At 32.2% G+C, this 24,152-nt stretch overlaps 1 protein-coding gene across 1 annotated transcript in view; it reads left to right on the forward strand.

Moving 5' to 3' along the window:
• Positions 1-24,152, forward strand: part of LOC129915572 (uncharacterized) — a 199,605-nt gene that overhangs the window by 19,571 nt on the left and 155,882 nt on the right. The window contains exon 2 of the mRNA XM_055995180.1: positions 18,872-19,419. Coding sequence (XP_055851155.1) covers positions 19,009-19,419 — 411 coding nt within the window. The 5' untranslated portion in view covers positions 18,872-19,008. The remainder of the gene's footprint in view (positions 1-18,871; positions 19,420-24,152) is intronic.

Below are 24,152 nucleotides of genomic sequence, written 5' to 3' on the forward strand. Positions count from 1 at the left end.
AAAACCGGTTCAAACCGCGAGGAAAAAAATCGAAAAAAACGGTTAACCGAAGCAAAAAAACCGAAACCGGTTTAAGCTGGCTGATTTTTCCCATCGCTATTATAAAGTTGAAGGGCAATATAAGTAAAACCATAAGAGGATGCAAGAGTTGTAATGTTAAAAATAAAAAATTATAAAATTTATATGAGAAAAGTAACATAAGTGAATTCATAGGGTTGCCAGAGTCATCAAATTTGAAATAAATAACAATATATGCTTATGTATAATAATCCTGATAAAGTAAACAAAATTAAAACTTAGAACCCATTTACCTTTATTAAAACTTTTAGTAACCTAGCAAGTGGTTGCAATATAGTTGCAATAAGTCATCGAAAATCAAACATACATATGTACATATAACAAAAGCAATACAAAAAATATTTTGATAAGACACAAGTCTCAAAAAATATTGTTCTTTTACCCCTGGTTAACATTTTTCAGGAAACAAAAATTGACAGTACAATGATCAAACCATAGGGTTGCTAAACTTTCAATATTCACCTCTATTATGTTTGTAAGACTTCTAAAAAAACGCTGGATTTTTTTTATGCAATCAACTTTCATCAAAAAAATAAAAAAAAAACTTTTTTTCTTTTATCTCGATTTGGTCAATTTTTTTATTTGACAACTCATAATAAATTTTCTATAATTGGAAAGCTTATCATTTCAACTTTAAAAATATGGTTCATCCATATCTGTACGAAACCTACAAAAAAAGTAGCAATTTTTTAAAGACAACCTTTTCAAAATTAAAACTGAGATTAGAGTACTTCCCTTACTGGTGACTGGTGTCGGTAAACAATTTCCCACAAGTGTTTTCTTCTCGCTCGTCTCGATCCGTGGAAGCTATGTACAGTCATACCATATACATTAGGGTGTGTCACTTTTGTATGGCAGAAAAAAAGTACTCTAATTTTGCAATGTAACAGTGGTTAAAAGTTTTATTAGGGTCTAAGGTTTCATAATATGTAAAAAAAAATTATAATACCGTTCTTCTTTGGCTTGCTCAAATCGGTTGAAGTTGTTAAGAAAAAAGCGATTTTATATGAAACAATGATTTTTTTTTCTTTCGCTTATTTTTCGCAGCTTCTTTACTAAGTGTTCAATTCCAACAAATATAAGCTTAAAAGTTTTTTCTTGGAATAATCTTTCAAGTGAAAGCCTAAAAATATTAAATATATTTGTTTTTGTGTCCAAACATATATTTCAAAAATCTCTAAAAATCCAAATTTCTTCGATTTCTTCCTATATTTTGAGCGAGCCAAAGATATTAATTAAAATGAAAATTGTAAACGCAGGATTAAATTTTGATAAGCAATGCTACTTTTAAAAGCTATTACATTTGAAAATTCCATACTTTTGCATTTTGACACACCCTAATATACATACACGTTAAGCGAACCACCCGAATGGGTGGTGTGAGGTTTTTTCAGTACGAAATTTCTTGATTTGGTCCCGCGCTCAAAGCCTGCGATTAAATCTATCCAATATAGTCTAGTAAATATTTATATTTTTATTTGTTTTCGACTTTAAAAAAAGGCTTTTAAAATTTTCCCTTCCAATGATCAATGAATATAATACTAATTTCAAAATTAATGGCAGTAACTGAGCTATATTTCAAAATAACGTCTTGAATACTATGCTGGAAAATATGTTAAACATAAAACCCGATTGGATGTCTTTTTTGGGGGATCGGGTCAAAATTCTGCTTTTTTAACGAAAATTCTGTTTTTCAAAATTCTGCTTTTTAAAATTCTGGTTTTCAAAATTCTGCCAGCATTATACTTGAACAAAAAAAATTCTGCCTGTACTTTCCTAAATTTTTTTGTTTAAGTGTCGCAAATATTTTTTAAAATGCGTAGACTGACTTTCTTTCAAATAAAATCTATAACTTATTGGAACCTTCACCCATTGAAAAAATTCTAGCTCCGTCAATTTTCAAAAATTATTTTATCAGATTTTTCTTTTTTCAAAATATTTTTTGTTTTTATTTTTCAATTTTCCCATAAACTAGAAGACATAGAAACATAATAGTTTTCACTGTTCGATAAGGAATTGAGACAGTTTTCTGTGTGAGTAATTTTTTTTACTAAAATTCACAGTCTGGACAAAAATAGTATAAAATGAGTTTTAAAAAAATTTTGTCGCCTATTTTATTTCAAAAACTATTCGTTATAATATATTGATTTAAAAATTTTAATTAAATGTACAGTTTTGTTTTTCGGAAATGGTATCATTTATTACTGTAAGTGTTGCCGTTGTTTTTTAATAGTTTTTTTTTATTTTGATAATTTTTTTTTAGAAAAATGCCCCTCCCACCTAAACGGTTAGAGATAGACCCCCCTCTCAAAGAAAAAAATGTTTGTATTGAGCTTTTCTACAAAAACCCGTTATCAAATCCTACTATCCTACTACGTGCCGAAACAACATTTTTTGTTCTATACCTAAAAGTTCGAATTTCTGTATCTGGGTTGAAATCGAAAATTTTTTTTTCTAAGCCAATTTTGAAGTGATTTTCATAAAAAATCAGTCGATTGATTGGGAAATAGATATAGTTTTAGAATATATTTTTTAAATAGTATGTTGTTTTGAAAACATATACTTTAAATTGATGCCGAAGTTGGGCAAATGACGAAAAAAATGTAATTTTTGAATTTGACAGCTTATAAATTCTAAGTCGTTTTATCGAGTTACATGTTTTATACATTGTTCAAAAGGTATATTTATCTTCTATCAGAAACTGTAAAAAAATCGAAAATAGGTAAAAAATTGACGAAGCTAGAATTTTTTCAATGGGTGAAGGTCCAAAAAACCGTTTTTTGCCCGTAACTCCAGATTTTGGGGGTGTTAGGGGATTTTCAAATACCGTTTCGTAATCAGTGTGACTAGCTTTACAAAACCTGATAGGTCTCCACCCGCGTATATTTTGAGAGTTACACCGTGTTATTTTCGGAAATATTTAGTATTAAAAACCTTTTCTTAGCTAAGTAATCAAATAAGCAGATCATTTTTCAAGAAGATGATTTTACAGAATTTTGCACAAATTTAAAAAATGGAAAATGGAAAATGGCTTGGAAAATGTTAAAAAGCGCGCAAACCCTTTTTTAATTTCTTGCAGAATTTTGAGAAACAGAATTTTGAAATGCAGAATTTTGAAAGCAGAATTTTGTAAAGCAGAATTTTGAAAGCAGAATTTTGACCCGGCAGAATTTTGACCCCAAACCCTTTTTTTGAATATGATTGCAATATATGACCGTCAGATTTTTCGATTATATTTTATGCATCCTTTATCAATTGAACATAATTTGAAATGTTTGCTTGTGATAATATTTTTTTATTTTAAAATATTTTTTGTTAATTTCTAAAATCGATAGTAATCATTAATATTTCAATATTATTAAGAATTTGGAAATATAACATAGAATTAAGAGCTTACATCAATTAAACAAGATGTCGCCGCCTGATGTTAAAAGGCTTGAATTCAATTTGCATCTCTGCACTGAAAGGATAATCCACACATCAGCAAATATGCCTGCCATTATACAGGTTACGTGTAATTTAATTTCCAGTTAACGAATTGTATACTAAAATACAAAGCATATATAAACACACCTACACCTTTGAATATACCAGCTTGATACCACTAAATCCAGGCTGTCATTCTAATTAAATTTCCTCATATTCAACCACACACACGTTTGTCAAATATTATGAATACAACACACAATATTTGCTATTGCAGCAGCACAAGCATTGAAGCACCATCACCCAGTACCATTATCGCAGGCTTTGGGGAGTCTGGAGCTCTGGATCCTTTAATATCCTGGCACTCAATATAATCCGCCTTATACTCCGTATACTCTCTCTCGAAATGTATATTCTGACATGACAAATTCTGAATGGATGGGAGCATGGTATCACGTCATAATCATGATACTCTCTGATTACCTAACTAAGATACAATACCAACTGCAGGGCGGATTTAGAGATGGATGTGCGTTGTGAGAGGTGCCTAACATTTATAGTAGGTAGATCTCTCAAGCTCACATGCACTCAAAATTATTTTGACAAATTAACTACAACACAGTGGAAGCTTTGTTTTGCGGGTTTTCTCGCAACGATAAATAATAATTGAAACATTCTCCACATGAATAGAATTTATAGTTATCAAGACGCCTTTAAGACGGTTTAAGATAGTTTCAAGGTGTGAAATGCGATATGAAGTTTATAGAGAACCGCAAACTTGACTATTTTTAGTTTACCTAAATCTGCAGGCATTTTTTTTTTTTAAATTACATTGACAGAATCAAAAATAGTATATATCAAAAACGATAGATTTTAATTTCAGTTGTGTGATTAAATACCCATCAGATAACCACCTCTCTCGAATTCGGTTGCGGTGGTCAATGCGGATCAGACACAATGGAATTCGTTTTTAAATAGAACCTAATTACAGGACCTATATAACCTCACTAATAGTTGGTTAACCGATTTAAATTTCCATTTTGGCCAACCTCCAGCAGCTCATGTATCTAGTTTAAAATTGCTAACTTTACAACAACAACAAAAAAAAAACCAACTGCAAATTACGAAATTGCTTCCTAGCACTTAGTAAAGCCCTGGCGTGTGTATTCGAACAAAAAAAGAAAATTACCAAATAAATAAATACCAACTCATATGTAGGTACCTTTGTATCTATTGAAACATTTGCACTCGAACTCGAACCCATGTCAAAATATTTTCCATCTCTGCCTATTTTCCATATTATAAGCTCTCTACACTATCATCGAATAAACTCGTATATTCAATTTGGACAGTGCTGTGGAAATGTTTTTTTTTTTTAGATTAAAAAGATTAAAAGTTCAAAACACAAAACAAATAGAAGTCAATTTAACATTATTAAAAGCAACAAGACTCGACTTGAAAAATCCAAAAAAAACTGCGATGGGCTTTCGAACTTTTACTTAAAAAAAAAAAAAAATTCGTTTTTCAAATAAATTATATTGAGCCCCAAAACAAGAGTATGCAAATGCAGATGCATTTTCAGAAAACATATTTTCAAAATCGTTCTTTTTAATTTTGTAGTTCTGAGCTGTAGTTTTGAGCTGATTGCTGAGTTCGAATCCGATGTCAAAATTTCACTTGTACATCTCGTTTTTGATATACTTAAATATTAACAGGTCAAAAACTTTTTGAAGTTATACTTCTTATGGGAGGGTGGTTATGAAAATTTACTTTTTGACAAGAATGTCAAAGGGATTATGACGCGATCACCCTGGGTAGCAGGGCTGTCGTTTCACCTTTAGAGTCGGCAGTACTTTAGTATTAAAAAATGCAGTACGCCGCAGTACGGCAAACATGTTTCATGTGGCAAGTTGCATGTGGCAAGTTGTATGTTTCAAGTTGCATGTGACAAGTTGCATGTGGCAAGTTGTATGTGGCAAGTTGCGTGTGGCAAGTTGCATGTGGCAAGTTGCATGTTGTAATTTCCATGTGGCAAGTTGCCAGGGTTGCAAAAAGCTCACATTTTAGCTCAGCTCCCTAGGTACCATAGCTTAGCTCATTTGAGCTGAGCTGAAAGTGGGCGCCCCAACTTCCAACGCCTATATCTCGGAATTTTGAAGAAAATGAAAAAAAAATTTTTTGATGCCAAAAGGTAGCGGGGACTCTAACCTACATTTGAGTACAACTCTCATGCCTGTAGGCCCACGCGTTCTCAAACCGGGAGAACTTAAAAGTAAAAAAAAAAATAGGCACGATTCTGAAAAAATAGGCATGATGTGGCGGTTTAACATGGAAGGCGATTTTTTAAAAATCTGAAAATGTGCAAAGCGTAGGCCCATGACACAAGCTATCATTTGGCATCACTCTCAAAAATTGCTCTCAAGCGGTTTAGCTTCCAGGAGCGTTCAAAGATTCGGGGATTTTTCGAAAAAAAATTTTACCCCAACTTTCAAACACGATTTTCTCGGAATTTTGAAAAAAATCGAAAAACCGGATTATACCACTATCGGGTAGCTGAGAATATAAGCTTTCATATGGCACCACTCCCCTGTCTCTAGATCAAAGCGTTTCAACGCCTATATCGCGGAATTTTGAAGAAAATGAAAATAAAATTTTTGATGCCAAAAGGTAGCGGGGACTCTAACCAACATTTGGGTACAACTCCCATCCCTGTAGGTCCACGCGTTCTCAAACCAGGAGAACTTAAAAGTAAAAAAAAAAATAGGCACGATTCTGAAAAAATAATCATGATGTGGCGGTTTAACATGGAAGGCGATTTTTTAAAAATCTGACAATGTGCAAATCGTAGGCCCATGACACAAGCTATCATTTGGCATCACTCCCAAAAATTGCTCTCAAGCGGTTTAGCTTCCAGGAGCGTTCAAAGATTGGGGGATTTTTCGAAAAAAAAAAATTTGCCCCAACTTTCAAACGCGATTTTCTCGGAATTTTGAAAAAAGTCAAAAACCGGATGTACCGGATTTTTTTTTTATGATAAAAAATTAAACATTTTACTAAAAAAATAGAAATATATTAACTATTAAAAAAACCAAGAGAAAAGATCATGAAAAATTATCTGTTTTATTAATAAAAATATCCATGTGTTAAAATAATTCCATTAATAACTACTAGAACCAAACATCTTAAGCTATGGTGTTTTATAAAAGTTTAAAATATCTTCATATTTCATTATACTTTCCAAATAAAAATCAATGTATCCTCTCACCCATCACAGCTCAGCTCAGCTCACTTTACCTTAGCTCACCCAACAGCTCAGCTCACCCAACAGCTCAGCTCAACCTTCAGCTCAGCTCACTTTCAGCTCAGCTCAAATGAGCTGAGCTATGGTACATAGCTCAAAATTTGAGCTGAGCTGTGAGCTGAGTTCAGCTAACTTTTAAGCTTTGTAGCAACCCTGCAAGTTCCATTTTGCTACTACTAGTGCTGAAGCACACACAATTCTCATAAAATGACCATATCGCACATTTTATGCGCAATTCATTTACTTTCGTTAACCATATACAGTACGTTTTGAACCGCACAACATGAGTAAATTTCACAGAATAAATTGAAAACTACATGGACGCAAGGAGGATGAAAGAATTAATTTATTGTTCACTTGATAAAAATGTAAAAAAACGAAGTGTGGATTAATTAATTTAATAATAGAAATTAAAAATGTCAAATGAAATTCATTTACATTTACTGAATGAGAAGTATAACTTCAGTCGCGTGTACATGTACACACACTCTTTTTTTTGTATTACTTTTGACGTCGAGTTACAACACTGTTTTTTTTTTTTTGTCTTTAACAAAACTACTTATCCGTAATTTCAAAACGGTAGATATATACATATTATCATCCTAAATATATTTACTTTATTTTTCAAAATGAATTATTTTTTTTCTCAAATATATTGGAACAAAATTTTTTTGATCATCCCACAATCATAACGCATAGCATAATGCATATGAATGGTTTTTTGAACCAAATTCCAGTTTGCGACTTCTGATTTAGATGAGACAACTTCATTTAAAATGAGTTCGTTGATCAATAGTAAATAAAACCGCCCTAAATTCAACTAAAATCACCTAACAAATTCTTGTGTTATTATTTAACACCTAAAAACCCAAAATTTCAAAAAAAATCAGCGTCATATTTTCGAAAGTTTCATTTTTCAAAAAAAAAAAAAAAAAAAAAAATTGAAAATTATTGAATTGTAGACCTTTTTTTTGCATATTAATGAAGATTTATGTGTTAGAAAAAAACCCAAATATTTTTGAAAATTTTTTAAATTTTTTCTTTTTTTTCAATCTTTCGAACCCAGCGTTACTCTAATAACATAATATTAAAAAATTCGTAAAAAATATTCCATTAAATTATTGTTTAAGGTTTCGATGGCTTAATTGAAAGATAATAATGTCTAGTTACTGGATTAGTACAGTAACTAGACGTAACTTTTCAAAACTCTGCAAAAAAGCGAGCGCTTTTTAACATTTTCCAAACCCTTTTTTAAATTTTTAGCAAAATTCTGTAAAATCATCTTCTTGAAAAATTATCTACTTATTTGATAACTTACCTACATAATTTGTCATTCTTTGAATGCATATTAATTTTTGTTTTATAAATGAATAAATTTGAAAATACTAAGAAAAGGTTTTTAATACTAAACATTTCCGAAAATAATTCAAAATTTTTTTAATTTATCAAATAAAGATGAATATTCAAAAATTTGAATAAGAAAAGGAATATTTTGTATCAAACAACATCGGTTCCAATAACTTATAGATTTTATTTGAAAGAAAGTCAGTCTATGCATTTTAAAAAATATTTGCGACACTTAAACAAAAAAATTTAGGAAAGTACCAATGTTGAATTACATTAATGTGGTGTATTTTTCTTTAGTCAGCGCATATGCTATAAAAAAAAAACAGAATTGGCAGAATTTTAAAAAGAAGAATTTTGAAAAGCAGAATAGAAAAAAAGCAGAATTTTGAAAAACAGAATTTTCGTTAAAAAAGCAGAATTTTGAAGCCAGAATTTTGACCCGATCCCAATGTTTTTGAGAATGAATAAATTGATAACTTTTTTTTTTGCACCTCACTGTTAAATCATCACCTATTTATTATTCACTCGTATATTTACGTAGCTTTTATTTTTTTTTTTTTTTTTAGAAAAAACAACAATTTTTATATTCTCAAATGGAATTTCAGATACAAAAGCTATACAGCCGTCATTTTCAGAAAATCTGTCCGGTTCGTATATTTTGTAAATATTTTTGTTTCGTTGTCGCTGAATTTAATATTATAAATATCAATGTCACTCTGAAGTGGAAAACCCTTTTAAAAAGTCCTTTTTCCTCATGTATACGAGAATGAGAGTATAGGTACTTTGTCCTTGTTGCCAGTCGACGGCGGCGTTGGTGGTGCCTCCGAGTGTACGCCTCTCTATCTCTCTGCTTTTGGGATGCCGGTGGTACACAAACCATTGTGTCTCCATATAGTTCTTTATGAATTCATTTAAACTTGTATTGCAATTGCATGTATTTTGCGTACATACTCGTACCTCTTCCGTTCCCCGAACCCCCAAGCAGATAGATTCTGGTTTTGAAACAAACGAAAAATAAATACGAGATTTTACCCCAGAGCCCTACACAGATATAGTAGTTGCGGGTATTTGCATTTGGTTGGTTTTGGACGAGGACGAAAACGACTAGAGGATGAAGACGACTTGGTTTTGTGCCGGAGTAGCGGGGAGATGAGAGAAGTCCCTCGTTACCCTGACAATGACAAAACAGTAAAACCACACCGACACTGTGGTGCAGGAGTGCTATATTGCACTCAGTACATCACTCTACCATCCATATTCAACAAAGTTGTAATTTAATTTATTTTTACTGGCGCGCGAATATAAAATTAAAAAAAATATAAAACAAAAATAAAATAGAAATATTTCATTTGAGTCCTTTTTGTTTTGACTATAAATGTCCCTTAGTCCTTTTTCTATCCCGTGGTCACGTCGTCTAACGAAGGTCCTCCCACAAGAAAATAACTCAAAAAAAAAAAGGACGAAAAAAAAAAAATGGAAACGAAAAACTGAAACATCAACAACTGAGTTGTAAAGTTTATTGCCACAACCACGCCGCCGGACCAAGAGACAACTTTGAATGCTGCATATACACGGTCTGATTTAGAATCCAAGAAACAACGAGTTACACCAAGTTTTTGTATATAGACTTGGAGCGAGAGAAATGTGGTTTGGTTGTAACCAAATCGCTTGGGGGCTTCATAGGGCAGATGACCTAAATCAAATAATGTGGAGTTAGAGCCACATAGCATGCAATGAGTTGATGGACATGGAAATTCTATTCCTGGTTTTGAAATGACAAATTTACATTCGAGGGAAAATAGTCAACATTCCAAGGATATATTAAATGAGTGTGGAATCAGTTTAAATTTTCACACTTTTGATGAAGAATTTAGAAATTTTTTTTATAACGTTGGGAGACATAAGTCGACTATTGAAAGAGACAACTCATGGCGATGTCGTTCAGATTTTTTCCAGCTCTATTATGAACTTCTTGGGCTATGTAAAGTTGGCACCTCATGCTAGTTTTTTTTTTTTTTCAAACCTGTCTGGTTCGTTTGTCTAAGGTTAGCCCAGGATAGCTCAAGATTTTTTTTCGCTAGCCCACCCTTAGTTCTAAAATTATAACGGATTTTTTTTTTCACCCCAAAAATCACCAAAAAATAATTTTTTTTTTATTCAAAAATTGTTGATTTTGCACTATGGTTCATCTGATCAACGTTAGTCCAGGAAAGCCTAACTTTTGTTTTTCCTTATTCCACAATTTTTTCAAAATATACCTACAACAAAAAACTTTTTTTCATATCAGAAACCGAAAAAATTATGATTTTTGTTCCTATGAAGAAAATTGTTAGTTTAAAACCGTGGTTTGTTTGCCCAAGGTTAGACCAGGATAGCATAATTTTTATTTTAGCTATCCTACGCTTATTTTAAAAATTTTAGAAGAATTAGTTTTTATTCACTAAACCAAAAAAAAAAGTACTCATACACCACAGTGACCTTTTTTTAAATTTATAATTTAGATCCACTGGTATTTGCATTGCGCCTCAAATGTTATTTATTTGACTTAAAATTTTTACTTGATTGAATGAAGTCCATATAACATTCCTGTTGGGAAGCTTTTGTTCACATTTTACCTTAAAAACCACAAAATACAAATATTATTTCAAGTGTAAAAATCATCATTTTGGTTTGCCATATAAGGACCTAGAAAAGCTACATGCTTAGTAAAATATATCCAAACATTTTTCAAAAGTAACAATAAATATAAAATGTTCTAAAGTGATTTCTTTTTCAGTACACGAAAAAAAAACTTTTTTCAAAGTACCAACATCTTAAAAATCAAAATTTGTTTTTTTTTTTCAGTGTAAAAATTAAATTCTTCTTGTCTAAAATAGTGGCGGTGTCATAAAATGAGAATCTTTTAGTTAACGATTCTGTTGGTGAATTTGCTTTGAGGATTCGATCTGCCGAAAATACCCTGAAATCAATCCAAAAATGAAGGTGTACAAAAATATTCCCCATTGGATTGATTATATCAAAAACACTTTTCATCTTTAAAAAGAAACAAACAAAACGTAAAGGATTCACAGATTGCGACCTACTTCAATGTGCTTGTGCTAAAAAAAATCAACATCTCTTAGCAAATGAACTTTGACATACTCGTTTTTATGTACGTGCAACATCTTAACAATATGACACGAACTAAACAAGGAATGTGCAACAGAACTGATGCCTGCAATTTTAATGATGCCAAGTTCCATTCAAAAATTTTTTTTTTTCAAATAAAAAAATGTTTGTTGCTGTTGTTATTTTATGACAACTGCATCCATCCGTTAACAATACATAGGTACTCTTATTTATCCATAATATTCGAGTTGAAAAATTTTTTTTTTCATAACTATGACAAATTATACGAGAGTATGCGTGCGCTCAATTAATATCCATGGCATTCGTGTGTACCTTCATTTAAAGATTTCACTTTTCAATTCTGTCCTGGAATGGAATTGCGCGCCGTCATTGTAATCACGTTTTTTTTTTCTCCTGAATATGAAAATGAACTCAATGAAATCTCAAATGGAGCGTGCTAGAAAATTAAAACTCTTTCTCTTCTTCTTCTTGAATGGAAAAAGTGTGCCATGCACAACGCCTACACTTGAAAAATAGTTTGTTTCCTGCAAAAAGGTTTAATTTATTTTTGCCATTTGAAAAATTGCTGCAAATTAAATTGACATATCTCAAGTTCAGGAAAGTTGTCTGGATGGGGGACTAGAAATATGGTAGGAACTGATTTTGTTTGTTATTTAAAATTAGCACAAGTTATTAATTGCACTGTGCAAGTTTTTTAAAAAAATTTTTGAGACATGTTCGCTGTTGACTGTTTCCCCCTATTTCGGACCTGATTTTCAATCATATTAAGCATTTTGCTCGGTTTAAAGTGATTTTTCTTGTTTATATTGCTATTTATTCTGCTCAAACGTTATTTTCTACCAGCATAAAGATAATTAAAAAGTTTTGATCAATTTATTTAAAAAATTACCGATTTTTTGTTGAAAAAAAAACAAGAAATTTGTTTTTTTTTTTTGCATTGTTTTCGTTTTATTATGTTTTAGTGCCGGGGCAAGTAAAGCAAATTACAGATCCAATTTTGATAATTTCTGCTCTTAAACGTCGGTCGGTAATGAAAAATACTTTAATCTAATGGGTTAAAAAATTGCCGGTGTTGCCGTTTTGTTTTTTTTATACTAAAAATAAATTTTTTTCAAAACCTTTTTTTTTTTAAATTCTTTATAAATAAAATGATGTCAATAGATTGTTTACAGAAAAAATTATATGTGAGTGAATGATTAGATCAGGCACTTTCTAAAAACTTGACACATCTAGGAAAAAAAGTGTTAGTGTTTTTATTGATTCCCTAAAAACTCTATTATTAAAATAACTCTATATTATTATATAACTCTCTTATTAAACTCTATTATTTAAATTAAAAAAAATCATTTGTTTTTTTTTTCAACAGTAAATTTCTTTTAAAACGGAAAAATCAATAATAAAATTTGAACTTTACAAAAATCCAAAAATCATTTTTTAATTTTTTTTAAATTTTAATATAGAGTAAGTTCGGGTAATGTGGTACAGGTAATGTGGTAGGTACACATTGTTTTTTAAGAAACTAACGATAGTACAAGCACGTCTTTTGAAGCAATAGGTGACAACTTATGTGTAACGAGAAATGCGTACTCAAAAACACGAAAATATTCCATACTTTAAAAAAAAAATCATAAATCCTTACAAACGGTTACGTGAAATTTTTTTTTGAGGCATTACAAATTGCATTTCAAAGCGTTAAATGAGCAATATTTAGAAAAATGTATTATTTTAGTAGATCAATTTGTTATTGATTTACGTGATTTCGGTATGAGTTTGGTTCCAATCTAACTTTTAATATATATTTTTTTTTAATTTTTTGGACAATATCATTGTTTCTGCTACCATGCTCTAATGTAGTATAGTAAACTCCATTAAAATATACCAACAATGAAAATAATATTTCATCTTAAATTTTTATAAAACCCAAATTATTTTTAATCTTATATTGTTTTTAAATCATTCTTAACCCTCTGTAGGCACACCTCTTTTTTGTGGCGTGATAGGCACAAGGGTGCGAATTTGGTTTATACTTTTTCACGTCGCTAGAACTTTTTTCGGTCACAATATTTTATAGAGAATCAAGTATGAAATTGATGTAGAATATTCCCAGGAATTCGAACATTGTATTCACAATTCCGAAAAAAAATATTTTCACCCTTATAAAGAGACTTTTTTGTGACCACTTTTTTTACAAATCGCAATTTTTTTATTTTTGTCCTGCCAAATTCGCACCCGTGTGCTGACAGAGGGTTAATAAAAACAAATAAAAATATCTTTATTGCTTATTTCAAAAATGAAGACACTCATAAAATATATAATTTGATATTGAGGAAGAGTATACCACATTAGCAGACATATGTGTACCACATTACCTTCCACTTTCCAAATGTGGCATTTTCGAGGTCAGCACACATTTTAATACTCAACTTTTTTCAGAAACAAAAAAACATCTGCAAAACATTCAAAACACGAAGCTAATATACTTCTGCACATCTTCAAAAATTTTCGATACGTTTGATTCTATATATTCCAAAAAGAAACATCTAAACCACAATACCCGACTTAAACTCTACTCTTATATGAAAATTTAAAAAAAATTAAAATTTTTTTGTACAAAAAAGAAACTTTGGTTTTATTTGTCAAATTGTAGGACCAGGTTTTCGTCCTTGATGTGTGTGGGTGTGACTACACACTATTGTGTAGTATCAGTTCTCAAATTATCTGTCACAAATCTAGAAATCGCAGCTTTGTTTATTTATTCTGAGGCGCTTATACTGTCCGAAGACCGTAGTAAACGTTGAACAGATAAACGAACAAAGGTATTAAACAAAAGAAAATTGAATCACCAACAAAGATGAATGAAAAGACGTTTTGTTGTATTTTCAAATATATATACAAACAATTTTATTAATAAAATAATCGAGTAATTTAAATTACGTTTAATGAAATGAGCTGGCAACCATAAACTGCGTTGAACTACTTTTTGTAAAATATTTAGGCGCTTTGAAGAAAACGTCGTAAATAATAAAAAATAATTAAACGATTAAAGGTTGGCTTACAATCAAAGCCACTCCCCCTGGTGTGATACTTTTTTGAGAACGTTAGCGCTAGGCAACCTTTGCTCAATGAAATATCAAACAAGAGTGATTTGTTTTGAATCAAGCTCTGCCTTTTATATGATTTTTGAATTAATGATTAAACAACAAGTATTAATTCAGAATATTGAACATTGAAATGAGAATTATATGAATAACTAGTAAATGGATGTCTTATAATCTCCCCCTCTGTCGCTGAAATCGTCCCGATGATGCGACAGGATATGTGATTGATTTTGCTGGTTGCATTTGCTGATTCTTTATCTAGCCTCGTTGCTGATTATGTGTATTTTGTGATTCCTGATGAGTAATAACATCCCAATGGAATTGTGAGGTCATCTTTGGAAGCAACTTGGTATGCTGTTGACCCAACATTTTTTGATTATCACGTACATATCTTTTTGATATAAATTTGGCTGATTAGTTTTTTGAAGCTTAGCTAAGAAAGTGGGAAATTATGTTGATAACATATCTTTTGGACCTAAGACCATCCAACCATGACGTATAGTTAAGGTATACCAATATGGCGAGTTGTGTCTTCATGGCGCTACTTTTTTTTTGGTTCAACTGATGTTAGGAGTCTCAAAGCATATTCGATCGAATGTTCATCATATGACTCCCCCTGGACTACAAATACCCCAACATCGTAATTGCTGGCATCTGTCTTCAAACGAAAGGCTGACCATCGCAGGCTTCTTTGAGGACAAAACCCTTTTAAGCAGCTCTTAATGCATTAAATGAGGATTGTTCTTCTTTGTCCCATTTCTACAAGGCGTTTCTTTGAGTTAGGTCACTTATTGATTTTTGATATTTTTGAAAACTTTCCATGAAATTCTGGTAACAAGAACACGTTTGCAAAAATGAAAGAACTTTTTTAAAGTTCTTAGAATTTGGACGGTTTTCGAAGGCGGAAACTTCATTTTGAATCGACTTTAATACCATGGTTAGTGAAAAAACATGTCCAAGGTATTTGACCCATGGATAGTAAAATTTTGACTCCCTTCTATTGCATTTTAGTTTGAAGAGCTTAGGCCGCTCAAATGGTGTCCATCATCCTTCAGAAAGTGGCTGGAGCGTCAAATGGCATCCGCTTGAAACGAAACATTTCAAATGGTCAGATAAATGCCATTTTCCACAGACTTTTTCTGCTATTTCGATTTGATAGTATCCAGATTGTAAATCCAAAGTACTTTTAAATCATTTGTTTGAAGAAGAGTGAAGTATGTCATCGATCCTTGATTAAATATATCTATCCGGAACTGTGACGCTGTTCAATTGTCAGTAATTGATGCAAACGCAAATACCTCCGTCTTTTTAGGAACTAGCACAACGGTAGCTGCCCAATTAGAATCACACTCTAAGCTTATCTTTTGCTTTAGCATCTTATCCAATTCGATTATTAGTAGTTCCCTTCTGGTCGATGATAATCTATAAGGTGTCGTATCTATCGGGTTGCTGTTATTCGTTTGGATTCTATGTGATGCGAAAGGCGTTGGTTCATCTAATGGATTAAACACAGTGCGAGGTTAAACTTCTTTTTTCTAGTCAATTTCGTTCAACTCAATGGCTTTATCGGAACGGAACTCGACGTCAAATTCGGAACAGGTTTTGTGTTTTCAGGTTTCCGATCTGAACTAAGATCGGTGGTTCTCAAAGAGTCATCAACAATCTTTTGAATGGAGTTGGGAGAGTAATCATTTTTCACGGATGATGTCATCAGTCTTCTTGTTGACAAAATCTGCACAGACAAGATAAAAATGCTCTATCAGAGGACTGCCACGTTTCAATGATTTCTTGTATGTCTTTTGAGGTGACATGAACTCTTTGTATGAGCTGTGTCCAAAAAATCAAAAGTTTTCTCTGGCTGATCGGCAAAGTACCACATTCTTTGTCCTAGATCCAAGACAATTCCATTTTGCTCAAGAAAGTCAATTCCGATTAAAGTTCTGTTGTCAGTTGCTTTCGGAAGAATAATAAATTTAATTGGACGTAATCGATTGCCAATTATAATATTTGTGCCCGAAACATAAAATTCTTCTGTAGACGCTCCTCCATCAGCAAGAGTAATGGCGGTGTCAACTGTCGAAGCGTTTTGGAGAAGATGCAATAATAGTTCTCTTCCAGCAACGCTTGTTCTGATTTTTGGTTATCTAATGCTACTGGTTCATGCACAGCTTCTTCTTCAGAGATTGAAAGTTCAGCCGCCCTTATGCCTTTGATAATAAAAAAGTCCTTAAAGGTTGTGATGCTTCCCCGGGATATACCGTCTCTGGTTTGAAGACTGAGTAGACCATACACTATAGATCAATCATTATTCGTTCTTTTGGGACTGTATTTTATATTTGAAACTGATCCCCCACGTTGGGCGCCAATTGTAGGACCAGGTTTTCGTCCTTGATGTTTGTGGGTGTGACTACACACTATTGTGTAGTAACAGTTCTCAAATTATCTGTCACAAATCTAGAAATCGCAGCTTTGTTTATTTATTCTGAGGCGCTTATACTGTCCGAAGACCGTAGTAAACGTTGAACAGATAAACGAACAAAGGTATTAAACAAAAGAAAATTGAATCACCAACAAAGATGAATGAAAAGACGTTTTGTTGTATTTTCAAATATATATACAAACAATTTTATTAATAAAATAATCGAGTAATTTAAATTACGTTTAATGAAATGAGCTGGCAACCATAAACTGCGTTGAACTACTTTTTGTAAAATATTTAGGCGCTTTGAAGAAAACGTCGTAAATAATAAAAAATAATTAAACGATTAAAGGTTGGCTTACAATCAAAGCCACTCCCCCTGGTGTGATACTTTTTTGAGAACGTTAGCGCTAGGCAACCTTTGCTCAATGAAATATCAAACAAGAGTGATTTGTTTTGAATCAAGCTCTGCCTCTTATATGATTTTTGAATTAATGATTAAACAACAAGTATTAATTCAGAATATTGAACATTGAAATGAGAATTATATGAATAACTAGGATGTCTTATAAAATCATATTTTTTTTGTATTTAAATTTAAAAAAAACTTCATATTTAAAAAAAGGATCTTACGATTTTCAATTTTTTTGACATCATATTTTTTGTGACATCATAAAGGCTAAAATATTTATTAGGTAAATAAGCGTTGCTCCAGGGACGAATAATGACCATGGGTTAATTTTATTATAAAACTCTTTTATTTAATACTTTATGATGGGAAACCTTATAGTAGAGGAATAAGAATTAATAGAAAACCTTGATGGAACTTTATTTAACAATAAAAATAAAAAGTTATTAAAAATTGAACAATCTGTTACATTTCCACTATATCAGTTAAATGGTTTTTAAGTTAATTGCAAATATCTCCCCCTCATATAAATAATACTCTAGAACAAAAGCTTCTTTTTTCTATATTTTAATTAAACCATATATTTTTATCACTCAAGCTTATTTCCATTTTTTATTATTCGTAAAATCGTAACTATACAACTTTTAATCGGTTAAACCTACATTATTTAACATCAAAAGAATACAAAAAAAAAATAAAAAAAAGTAAAAAACAATTCCTACACAATAATAAACGTTTTGCAAAATCAATAGCACTTAGCTGAACCAGAGCTTCAATAACTGTCCCACCATTCACAATAAATATAAAATGATAATCCCATGGAATATCAAATGTTCATTCAAAAAACCTGTTTTCTCATTGTGCATTGTATTTTGAACATTTAAAATTTTATTTCTATTTTTATTGTGAAAATTTACTTTTTTTTTTTTTTTTTTGTTATAACCCTTTTAGAATTCTTTTCATTTTTTTTTTTTTTTTTTTTTTTTTATTTAAAAATACAATTTTCCATCAAGTTTTGTGAATTGGGATTCAATCCGACATTTGAATTTTGCTTCCAGGAACACAACACATTGAGTCCAAAAAAAAAAAACCCATCAACTTAGTCTGTTTGTTCTCAAAATACGAATGGTTTGAGGACCTATTTGACCAATGCAACGGAAAATGCAAAAATGCAGTTAATTACCAATTTGTTTTATATACCTATAAATGTTTCGTACCGTATCCTTTATTCATTTTCAATAAAATAGCGCTCGTATCCTTGCGTGTGTGTATGCTAATGGCATTTTAACCCTTTCAAAACGGTATCTATGTCATTTCAATTGAACACACACTCGCTCTGTCATTATTGTTAACTGCTAAGAGGATTACTGTGCGAATGCATTTAAAGCTGTTTATCATCGAAGGTTGGCGAGGGTTGACGGAAGCTTCTCTTTCACTATAGAAATCACATTTGTCGGATGTATAAGTCGCTCTTTAAGGGATGCATGCATGCATCCAAAACCCAACTTATACGCATAACCAAATAACTTTTCTATTCAGTCAGTCTATCTCTTTCTAAATTTGTACAAAGTGACGCAAGTATATACTCTGTCATAATTCTCTAAAAGTTTTTATATCCTTGTAACAATATATGCAATAAACTCATTCCTTTTTTATCTTTTCAGCTATTCAGCAAATTCAAAAGCAATACAAGTAATAAAGCTTTAGCGTGAGACTGCCACTGTAACGGTGCGGTGCGGTACAACGACGACGACGATATCATTGTCGTAGAACACAAAAACTGCTAAAAGATGACAGCAAAATGTCACAATTGCGAAAATCAGCTTCTTTCCGTTCCAGGATTCCAGTAAGAAGAAGTCGTTTGCCACAGCGTCGTTGTTGTAGTCCACCCCCAGGTGGCGTGGTGAGGTTAAGGGGCGCATCTAGCGGATGTGACAGAATTACCAATACCACCACCATCATCACCACCAATACCACCCCTGGCATTGGAGACGACAACGTTGGTTTAGGGTTAGGTTTGCAGACAAATAGAAGTTTTGCATTCGAGAGATGTGATATCAGCAGAAGTAGTAGCAGTAACAATCACAACAAAAAGAAAATTCGCAGCAACAGCAGCAAACAGCATCGTCATCATCATCAGCACAAGCGTTACTCGTCGTCTACTTCGTTTTCCAGCAGCGATGAAAGCTATGAATCTGAAGCACCACGCCAGGTATGTGTACTGTACCCCAACTCTCGTCGAGGTCTTGAGAAAGCGAGCAGAGAGATACTTATATTTCTTTTGAGAAAGAGATTTTCCCAGATGCATGCACATATGAATTTTCCCATTTTCCACAGTTGGCTTTTATATCTGTTTATCTTATTATTATTGAAGTTATACTTCTTATGGGAGGGTGGGTATGAAAATTTACTTTTTGACAAGAATGTCAAAGGGATTATGACGCGATCACCCTGGGTAGCAGGGCTGTCGTTTCACCTTTAGAGTACGCAGTACTTTAGTATTTAAAAATGCAGTACGCCACAGTACGGCAAACATAAAACACACAACACGTAGCAAGTTACATGTTTCATGTGGCAAGTTGCATGTGGCAAGTTGTATGTGGCAAGTTGTATGTGGCAAGTTGCATGTGGCAAGTTGCATGTGGCAAGTTGTATGTGGCAAGTTGCGCGTGGCAAGTTGCATGTGGCAAATTGCGTGTGGCAAGTTGCATGTGGCAAGTTACATGTGGCAAGTTGCCAGGGTTGCAAAAAGCTAACATTTCAGCTCAGCTCACAGCTCAGCTCAAATTTGAGCTAGGTACCATAGCTTAGCTCATTTGAGCTGAGCTGAAAGTGAGCGCCCCAACTTCCAACGCCTATATCTCGGAATTTTGAAAAAAATGAAAAAAATTTTTTTGATGCCAAAAGGTAGCGGGGACTTTAACCTACATTTGGGTACAACTTCCATCCCTGTAGGTACACGCGTTCTCAAACCAGGAGAACTTAAAGGTAAAAAAAAGTTAAGCCCGATTCTGAAAAAAAAGGCATGATGTGGCGGTTTAACATGCAAAGCGATTTTTTAAAAATCTGACAATGTGCAAAGCGTAGGCCCATGACACAAGCTATCATTTGGCATCACTCCCAAAAATTTCTCTCAAGCGGCTTAGCTTCCAGGAGCGTTCAAAGATTCGGGGATTTTTCGAAAAAAAAAATTTACCCCAACTTTCAAACACGATTTTCTCGGAATTTTGAAAAAAATCGAAAAACCGGATTATACCACTTTCGGGTAGCTGAGAATATAAGCTTTCATATGGCACCACTCCCCTGTCTCTAGATCAAAGCCTTGCAACGCCTATATCTCGGAATTTTGAAAAAAATGAAAATGAAAAATTTTTTTGATGCCAAAAGGTAGCGGGGACTCTAACCTACATTTGGGTACAACTTCCATCCCTGTAGGCACACGCGTTCTCAAACCAGGAGAACTTAAAGGTAAAAAAAAAGTTAAGCCCGATTCTGAAAAAAAAGGCATGATGTGGCGGTTTAACATGGAAGGCGATTTTTTAAAAATCTGATAATGTGCAAAGCGTAGGCTTATGACACAAGCTATCATTTGGCACCACTCCCAAAAATTGCTCTCAAGCGGTTTAGCTTCCAGGAGCGTTCAAAGATTCGGGGATTTTTCGAAAAAAAAATTTACCCCAACTTTCAAACGCGATTTTCTCGGAATTTTGAAAAAAGTCGTAAAACCGGATTGTACCTGATTTTTTTTATAATTAAAAAAGAAATATTTTACTAAAAAAATAGAAATATATTTACTATTAACCCTAGAAAGATCATCTACGTCTGTAAGACGTATGGCGTGTAAAGAACTGTTTTATCTAATTCAATTCAAATTTCTGGGTTTTTGTTAAATTGATTTGATTTATTATATCACTTCTTTAAAATAATCAAAGTAATGAGTTAAATAAATATGACAAAAAGTGTTAACATAAGACCAAAAATCTTTTTTAGAATCATACGTCTCTGAGACGTATATTATGATTATCTTTCTAGGGTTAAAAAAACCAAGAGAAAGATCACGAAAAATTATCTGTTTTATTTATAAAAATATCCATGTGTTAAAATAATTCCATTAATAACTAGAACCAAACATCTTGAGCTATGGTGTTTTATAAAAGTTTAAAATATCTTCATATTTCATTATACTTTCCAAATAAAAATCAATGTATCCTCTCACCCATCACAGCTCAGCTCAGCTCACTTTACTTTAGCTCACCCAACAGCTCAGCTCAACCATCAGCTCAGCTGACTTTCAGCTCAGCTCAAATGAGCTGAGCTATGGTACATAGCTCAAAAGTCAGCTAGCTCAAAATTTGAGCTGAGCTGTGAGCTGAGCTCAGCTCACTTTTGAGCTTTGTAGCAACTCTGCAAGTTCCATATTGCTACTACTAGTGCTGAAGCACACACAATTCTCATAAAATAACCATATCGCACATTTTATGCTCAATTCATTTAGTTTCGTTAAGCGTATACCGTACGTTCTGAACCGCACAACATGTGTAAATTTCACAGAATAAATTGAAAACTACATGGACGCAAAGAGGATGAAAGAATTAATTTATTGTTCACTTGATAAAAATGTAAAAAAACGATGTGTGGATTAATTAATTTAATAATAGAAATTAAAAATATCAAATGAAATTCATTTACATATACTGAATGAGAAGTATAACTTCAGTCGCGTGTACATGTGTACACACACTCTTTTTTTTTTTTTTTTTTTTACTTATTTCCAAGGATGGAAGTAAGGGTTTCATTTTTTGTATGGGGATCAACGAAAAGGGTGCAAGCTTTTGTTGACATTTTTATATTCTCAGCCAACGCAAAGAGACAGGAGCACACAAATATAAAAAGATTAAGCGTAACTCTATTTGGCTGTCACGTTATTGGAATTATTGTGTGTAAGATGTGTGGAGAATGTGCGAGTTGCGAGCACGTGCGTGTATGTGTGTGCTATGTAAGGATTTATTTTTGGCAGTTTAAATATATCGATTTAATATCAACAAAAGTGGAATGGTATATTCTGGAGTAATGGAAATTAATTTGAGATATAAGAAGAAATAAATGTTGTGATATTCAAGTCAGAAAGGTTCCTTTACTTATTTAAATTCTGTAATGTACATACTCCGAGTTTTTTCTAAAGAAGCAGAAGGTAATTATGTCTAAGGGTGATAAATCAAACGATTTAAACTAAAACTTTAAAAAAAAGTTACTCATACGCCACCGAATCCTCAATGTGCTTAGCATTGTGAAAAATTGGTTAGAGGCGTTTTCGAAAACATTTTATAGGAGAGGTATACGTCATGTCATAGAGGAGATATTGAAACAAAAAAAACCCTAGGAATTACAAAAAAAAAAAATCATGTGTGCTGATTGTATAGAAAATCCGTCAACCCGTTTATGTTGCAGCCTCTTGTTAAGATGGACGCATGCTCTGAGGCGCAGATGAACAGATGAACAGATGCACAGCCTGACAGACGTCATGGCAAAATCCATTTTTCTTATACATACTTTTATTAAAATTTTGATTTTTCTTTTGACACGAAAACATTTCTTGTCATAGAACAATTAATAAATGAATGATCAAAATACTGATAAACTTTGGACTTTGAGTACCTGTTTATTCTCTCACTCACTTATTTAATTCTTTTTGAAAATGGCGCATTTTACTTTTAAAAAATGACGAACTTCAATTTTGAGAAATGAGGCACGTTACTTTTAAAATTGACGCCCGTCACTTTTGAAAATGAAGCACGTCCCATTTGAAAAATAGCGCCTGTTTCTTTTGAAAAATAACGCGCGTCTCTTTTGAAAATGAAGCCCGTCACATTGGAAAAATGACGCACTTCACTTTTGAATAATGACGCGCGTCACTTTTGAAAATGATGCGCGTTACTTTTGAAAATTACGCACGTCACTTTTAAAAATGATGTACTTAACTTTTAAAATGACGCACGTCACTTTTGAAAATGAAGCGCTTTACTTTGGAAAATAATTTGCGTCTCTTTTGAAAATAATACACACTTTTATTTTATTCTTCATTGTTTTTCTTGTTTTTTTTTTTTTTTTTTTTTAATAGAGGCTCAAAAAACATTAATTTCCTTGTCCTGACTTAACTCTTGATCCTAGAAAAATGCAGACAAGAACCCCATCAGTTTTTTTTTTTTTTTCCTTTAAAGCAACCCTTTAATAACGAATGCCCTAGTGCACATGGCTTATGAAAAGAACTAGGTACTTAAAATAATAAGGGACACCAAAGCTAAAGTTTGCATAATTCACTCGTTTGGATTGTACCGGACCTGAACATAAGATCAAGTACGTGAGACCCAGTCGTGCATTTTATTTTTCATTCAATATGAATCGTTTTTCATTTTTCAATTTTCTCAAAAACTAGAAGACATAGAATCATATAGTTTTCACTGTTCGATAAGGAATCAATTGAGGTAGTTTTTTGGTTGAGTAATTTTTTTTATTAAAATTCACAGTCTGGACAAAAATAGAATAAAATGAGTTTTAAAAAAATTTTTTTCCTATTTTTAACTTTGAAATCGATTATTTCAAAAACTATTGTTTATAATATATTGATTTAAAAATTAGAATTAAATGTACAATTTTGTCTTTCGGAAATGGTATCATTTATTACTGTAAGTGTTGCCGTTGTTTTTGAATAGTTTTTTTATTTTGATAATTTTTTTTTAGAAAACTGACCCCACCTAAACGGGGGGAGATAGACCCCTCTCTCAAAGAAAAAAATGTTTGTATTGAACTCCTCTACAAAAACCCGTTATCAAATCCTGGCGCCCAAGTTATCCTACTACGTGCCAAAACAACATTATTTGTGTTCTATACCTAAAAGTTCGAATTTTTTTATCTTGGTTAAAATCTAAAAATTTAAACTGATTTTCA

This window comes from Episyrphus balteatus, chromosome 3 (assembly GCF_945859705.1).
Source record: "Episyrphus balteatus chromosome 3, idEpiBalt1.1, whole genome shotgun sequence".
Lineage (NCBI taxonomy): Eukaryota > Metazoa > Arthropoda > Insecta > Diptera > Syrphidae > Episyrphus > Episyrphus balteatus.